Raw genomic sequence first — 6,000 nt, 5'->3', positions numbered from 1 at the left:
CTTTGTCTACAAGGACTATCCTCATGACTCTATCTTGTATACCGAATACCCAAGGCAACCTTTGATTCCGGCTTCGGGAATTGATTTTATCAACATCAATTGTCGTAGATCAATTACCGTTTAAGTTCGTGGCGACCAACTCGGATTGTTGCTTCAATAAACGATAATTCCAGTCTCAATTCCCTCTTGGTGAAGCCATCTCGCCAAGTATGTTCCCAGGAAGTCGAATTTGCTTTCTATAAGCCGAATCTTCCTCCCACACATTTAATCGCAACAACCTCTTGACCAAAGTCGATCTTTGATTTTGAAAACTGTTTTGATTTTGAAAAATAAGCGCAGAGATTGAGAGAGATATTCCGAAGATATTAAGGGACCGTTTCAATTTTCTCGTTGAAATTGAATCATCGCGACAGCTCTCGGCTTATGAAAAGCTTAACTAAGCATGACAAAAGTCATACTTAGCATAAAAATAAAACTTGAAAAATAAAGAAGAAATAAAAACTTTGAAAAATAAAAAGAAAAAGCTTAAATAAAACAAGAGAGAAAAGAAGAATGTAATCTGGATGACGAGTTTAGGCTTACCCCAAATGGATATTTATAGTCTCTCAAAGCCTAAATGATAAACAAAGAAAATAATAAAATAATATAAAATATAATTGTTTTTAAATTTAAATTCAAACGTAAACTAGTCTCCTAGTGCAACTCTGCTCGTCAATATTCTAGAAGGCGTGCAGACGAAATTATCTAGAAACCGGTGCTGACTGGACCTTCTAGAAACTACCACGTCAGATCACGTCGTGCCCAGAGTCATGCCTATGTCTCCAGTCATGACTAAATAATAATAAAAATGCAGAATTCACCGGTTTTATCATTAATTCTGGAAAGTAAGGACCTATACGAAAATAAACCAACACGATCAAATCAACAATAATAAATCTACAAAATCGAAGAAATAACGAGCAAATATTAATGATTCTTAATACTGTCACTCATTGCTCTCGCCTTCTTCTTCGCTCGCGGCTTCATCAAGACTGGACTTGGTAACAGAATAGCTTACCAATTCGTTTCCCTATTCGGATCCTCCTCTTTAGGTTTAGGCTACAGCTTAGTCTTCAGCGAAGCATTACTAGCGCCAGCAATTCCGTCCGTATCGGCACGGGCAGGAGGAATTTTCCTCCCTTTAGTCAAATCTCTCTGTGTAGCGTGTGGAAGCAACGTGGGTGACGGAACGGAAAATAGATTAGGATCTGGTTAATGCTGACATGTTTCCAGACTTCCGTTATTTCTTCTTCCATGTTTTTAACAGCAATGGCGGCGAATCCTTTAAGTGCTAATTTAGCTTTCAATACCATTAAACAGCAGATTGGATGGACGGATTGGGCTAAAGCGGCAATCGTGCCGGGTTTAGTTTCGTTGCTTGTTGTGCCTTTGATTTTGTACGTTATTTATCCACCAACGGTGAAGACTAGTCCCGATGCGCCAAGGCTAGCTAAGGAGAAGCTGGAGAAAAAGGGACCGATGACCAAGAATGAGATTATTATGGCTGGGACTCTGCTTCTAACGGTATAATATTATTAATACTCTATTGATACACTTCTTTTACCCTTTGATTCATTATGAATATGGTTATTTTGTTTTGTTTATTTCTAATGCCTATATAACTTGGGTAGTATGTTTTGTCCGCTATCACAAATCTATCAAGTTGAAATGTCGAATTGGAAAAATAATTGTAGGGGACCTGGGACCATATTGGTATGTGATCACGGTTGTAGCTACATTTTAGTTGGGGAGAAGATACATATTTTTGTGCCTTCGTTTACAGTAGTTAATCTAGTTTAATTATCGATGTAGATGTCGAGTTTTAGCCTTTTAGGTGTTGATTGTGGTACTTGTTTTGTTGAATTCTACAGATAGTTTTCGAGCTTGACCTTATGGAACTGGCACATGTCTCAGTTGCTTTTTACCTCGTCTTTCCTTGCAGAGCTACTCTTCGAAAGTATATGGCTAGATTAATTTGGTTAATTAATATGGAATACTTCTGAAGATTGTTAGCTATATGTAGGATTTTGAGGAAATACTACAATCTATCTGGTTTTCCATTTGTTATGTAGCTGGATTCAGACATCACGATATCAAGACTGTGATTGCCTTGCAGAAAGCAGTGCTTCAATTTCATTAGCTGGAAATGAATTGTGCCTGTGATAGAATCGGTAGGTGCCTCGTTATTTATTTGAATCCTTGATCTTGGTATAGCAGTACAGGAACTGAAATCTACTGGGCTTTTCTGTATTGCATTCACCTTTATATTCTTCAGTAATATCTTGATTGCTCTAAACTGATGAATAGAATTTTAATGCTATTTATGGTTGTATTTCTGTGTGCTCTCATTAGATGGAACTCTTTACTGTGCATACGATGGAATGAGTAATAGTGGCTGCTGCTACCAATGAATGTAAAAGCTACACATGCGAGAGCTTGTATATTCCCATGAGTTTTCACATACCTTCCTCTGTTGCATTAGGTGGGGCTCTGGATTTTTGGAGGGATTTTAAATGTGGATGGTGTTACTGCTGCCATTCTTGGGTTATCTATCCTACTTGTGACTGGGGTAGTCACATGGAAGGAGTGTCTCGCTGAATCAGTTGCATGCAATACACTTACATGGTTTACTGCACTCATTGCTATGGCTGGGTATTTGAACAAATATGGTCTCATCGCATGGTTTAGTCAAACTGTTGTTAAGGTTTGTTCCATTTTCCTTTTACTCTTACTTTATTTTCTTTCGGTCATGTGCCGGTTACTATTACTTCATACAGAATCACCCGATCACCTAAGTACCATCACTGTAATCTATATCCAGTGCTGAAATATAGCTGGAATCAGTTCATGGTTCATGCTTTACTCGAAATGAAAAACCAGAAAACAGTTGGCAATTTATATCTTCTCTTAAAAGAATGCAAAATGTTGAAATACTTGTGCTTTACATTGTAATATAACTAAATAGTTTAGTATCTTCCTATGCTATTTTTTACAGGTTGTTGGTGGGTTAGGTCTTTCATGGCAAATGTCATTTGGCATTCTGGTTCTTCTATATTTCTACTCGCATTACTTCTTTGCCAGCGGAGCCGCTCATTTCGGTGTCATGTTACAGCCTTCTTGTCCGTGGCTAGTGCTTTGGGCACTCCATCGTATTTGGGAGCCCTTGTTCTATCATTCCTCTCCAACCTTATGGGTGGCATCACTCATTATGGCATTGGATCTGCACCCGTTTTCTATGGGGCTGGCTATGTACCACTAGCCAAGTGGTGGGGTTATGGTTTCCTGATATCGGTCGTGAATCTTATTATCTGGCTCGGAGTAGGAGGCATCTGGTGAAAGGCTCTCGGCTTGTGGTAATAAAATTTGCAAATACACTGAGGTAGAAGAATATCTCACCGAACCTTGCAGATCGCAGTTTCTTCTTCACATCGAAAGCAGGTTTGTCTTTACCTTTCAGAAATAATCTTTTATGTCAGGGTTTAGAGGGGGGGTCGGAAAATGAATATATATATATATTTGAGTTCGAGGTCCACAAAATAGAGCAAACCAATAAGTCTTTACCACAAATTATGCATTTATATGGAAGATTATTGACTTGATAATATTGTTTTGAATGTGAATTTTTGGTTTTATGATTATCTGAAGCACTGGCACAGTTTTTGTGTTCCTACTTCCCTAGTTTCTCGATGAATGGCGTACAAATCGATATTCGTAGGTAATATTGTAGATATATGATGCTTACATGTGTCACGCTTTGCATTAGCCATCATACCCCTCTTTATACGAATTTTATTTGTTACTAATTTATTATGTTTATGCTTCAATATCTTTTAATTTATAAATAAATAAAACTTTAAATAATTTATTTGTTACGAATCTTATTTGTCACCTGACCATGGTAGTTGACGCTGCACTAGCAAGACAGAATTAGGAGATGTCGGCGTTAATCATCCAAAGCGCTGGTGGAATGCAGCATGTACCATTATTGACAAACTTTTGAATTCCTCATAGCCTAACATGAACATCCTACTTTTGCTTTATATATATATATTCTTTTCAAATTATCTTCATATCTGTAATCTAAACCTAAGTTGGTTGCTTTCCCAGGAATAGATTGGACCACCACTTACCACTATTGTTGGCCATCATGATGGTCGTCGTCAATAGCAGTTGGAACCCAAGGTTTTCAATACATCATTTTTCACTCTTATGCACAAGAGTCTGATGTATGTTTCATTAGAAAATACTTTGATGTAAAAATGATCTATATAAGTCTATAGCTAGATATTTTTCAGTGAAACGAACACATAATTCATGTTCAGGAGGTTAAAAAAAGTGGACTGAAATTTTTAGAGTTCAACTGCTCTCAACAATGACAACTGATGGTGGTTTTGATGATGTTAGATGGTGACCGATGACGGGGTTGTGATAAAATTTTAGGTCAAATTGATATATTATCTAAAATCTATAGGTGAATTAGAAATTAACAAAAATTTTATCATGTCACGATATCAAAGTAAAAAAGAGTTAACAACTCAATAATCAAAATTTAACAAATCGATAAGTAACTTAAAAATGATTTTTTAAAATTGATGATCAAACTAGATAAAATCGAAACAAATGTGGGTAAACTTGTAGCTTACCCATAAATAAAATATTATGTTATAAAAAGATATTATAATTATTATCATCAAATGACCTCATTACATCATCCAATGAGATACTCTATACATTGCAGTCACCCTACATAATTATAATAATGAGGTCCACACCATGGTCCAAGTCAAGCCCTTTTGATTACAAGAAATGATACCCACCAAATTTTAAGAGAAGAGAAAACCCTCCATTATTAGTAGCTCTTACCATCATCTCATGTCGTGAACTATCATCGTCCATCACCCTAAACTTTTATGCATCAACAATAATTACTTTTTTTTGTAAAATTAAACCACTAATTATAATCTCAACTTCTTAATTAAATCATTGTTGTAGCATATGTGGTTTCCACTTCGTTCACGCTCTGGGAATTAATGTATTTTCAAGTAAAGTGGATAGTTGAAGGTAACGAGTATGCTTTTTTAAAATGCCTTTTTTTCTTCTTCTTGTTTTTAGTACTCAAATTATTTATGAAACAAGTTAGTGGTATGGTGATAAAAAAATTCTTAAAAATTTTAAGTGATATCAGTTCTTGCATTTCCTAGTAAAAATTTAAATATATATATATATATATATATATTATTTTGAAAAAATTGAAAAATGAAATAAATAAATAAAGGGTTAGATAAATAATAATAGAGATGCTCCCCTTTAAGATTACGTGATCTTTTAAAATAGAGAAGAATATAAAGTGATTGTAAAGGAAACAGTGAAGGTCAATTTTGGTCTACTATGGAATCTTAGTTTGCAAAATAAATTAGAAAGAAAGAGATGCCATCTATCATTGAATTTTATCTTTCACAAAAATGGTTAGTTGAGAAGACTCCCCTATGCTTAGGGATGGATATTGGACCCGAATCCGACGAGTTCCGATTCGATCCGACCGGTTGGATCTAGTATTTTTTTTAAAAAAATCGGGATCGGGTTTTTTAAAGTGTGATGTTCGGGTCGGATTTGGGTTTAGGGTGAAAAATACCCGACTTGACCCGACCCGACCCGAAAAAATATAATTTTATGTTATATATTTAGGAATAATTACAATAATACACCTCTATATATAATTTTTTTCAATTAAATCACTGTTTTTATTAAATAAAAAATAATATTTTTATTATTATTTCGGGTCGAATTTCTAAGTTATATGTCGGGTCGGGTGCAATTTTGTTTTGGTCGGATTGGGTCTCAGGTGGAGGATCCTTTATTCTCGGGTCGGGTGGATCAAAAATCCGATCTGACCCGACTCATACCCATCCCTACCTATGCTGGCCCATGACAATTTTTAACCTTTGCATAAATAATAATAAT

The 6,000-nt window shown here is 35.5% G+C and overlaps 1 protein-coding gene across 1 annotated transcript; it reads left to right on the top strand.

The window, feature by feature from the left end:
• The first annotated feature begins 1,229 nt into the window (after positions 1–1,229).
• LOC120156545 (dicarboxylate transporter 1, chloroplastic-like) lies at positions 1,230–3,456 on the top strand. The gene is made up of 3 exons (XM_039167852.1): positions 1,230–1,563; positions 2,522–2,743; positions 3,035–3,456. Exons 1-3 carry the CDS (start codon positions 1,255–1,257, stop codon positions 3,296–3,298), a joined length of 795 nt encoding a protein of 264 aa, XP_039023783.1. The 5' UTR covers positions 1,230–1,254; the 3' UTR covers positions 3,299–3,456.
• The last annotated feature ends 2,544 nt before the right edge of the window (positions 3,457–6,000 follow it).

Source organism: Hibiscus syriacus, unplaced genomic scaffold (assembly GCF_006381635.1).
Source record: "Hibiscus syriacus cultivar Baekdansim isolate YM2019G1 unplaced genomic scaffold, ASM638163v2 tig00111231_pilon, whole genome shotgun sequence".
NCBI classification, from domain to species: domain Eukaryota; kingdom Viridiplantae; phylum Streptophyta; class Magnoliopsida; order Malvales; family Malvaceae; genus Hibiscus; species Hibiscus syriacus.
The sequence above is the reverse complement of the archived record's forward strand: the minus strand, read 5'-3'. Positions and strand labels throughout refer to the sequence as shown.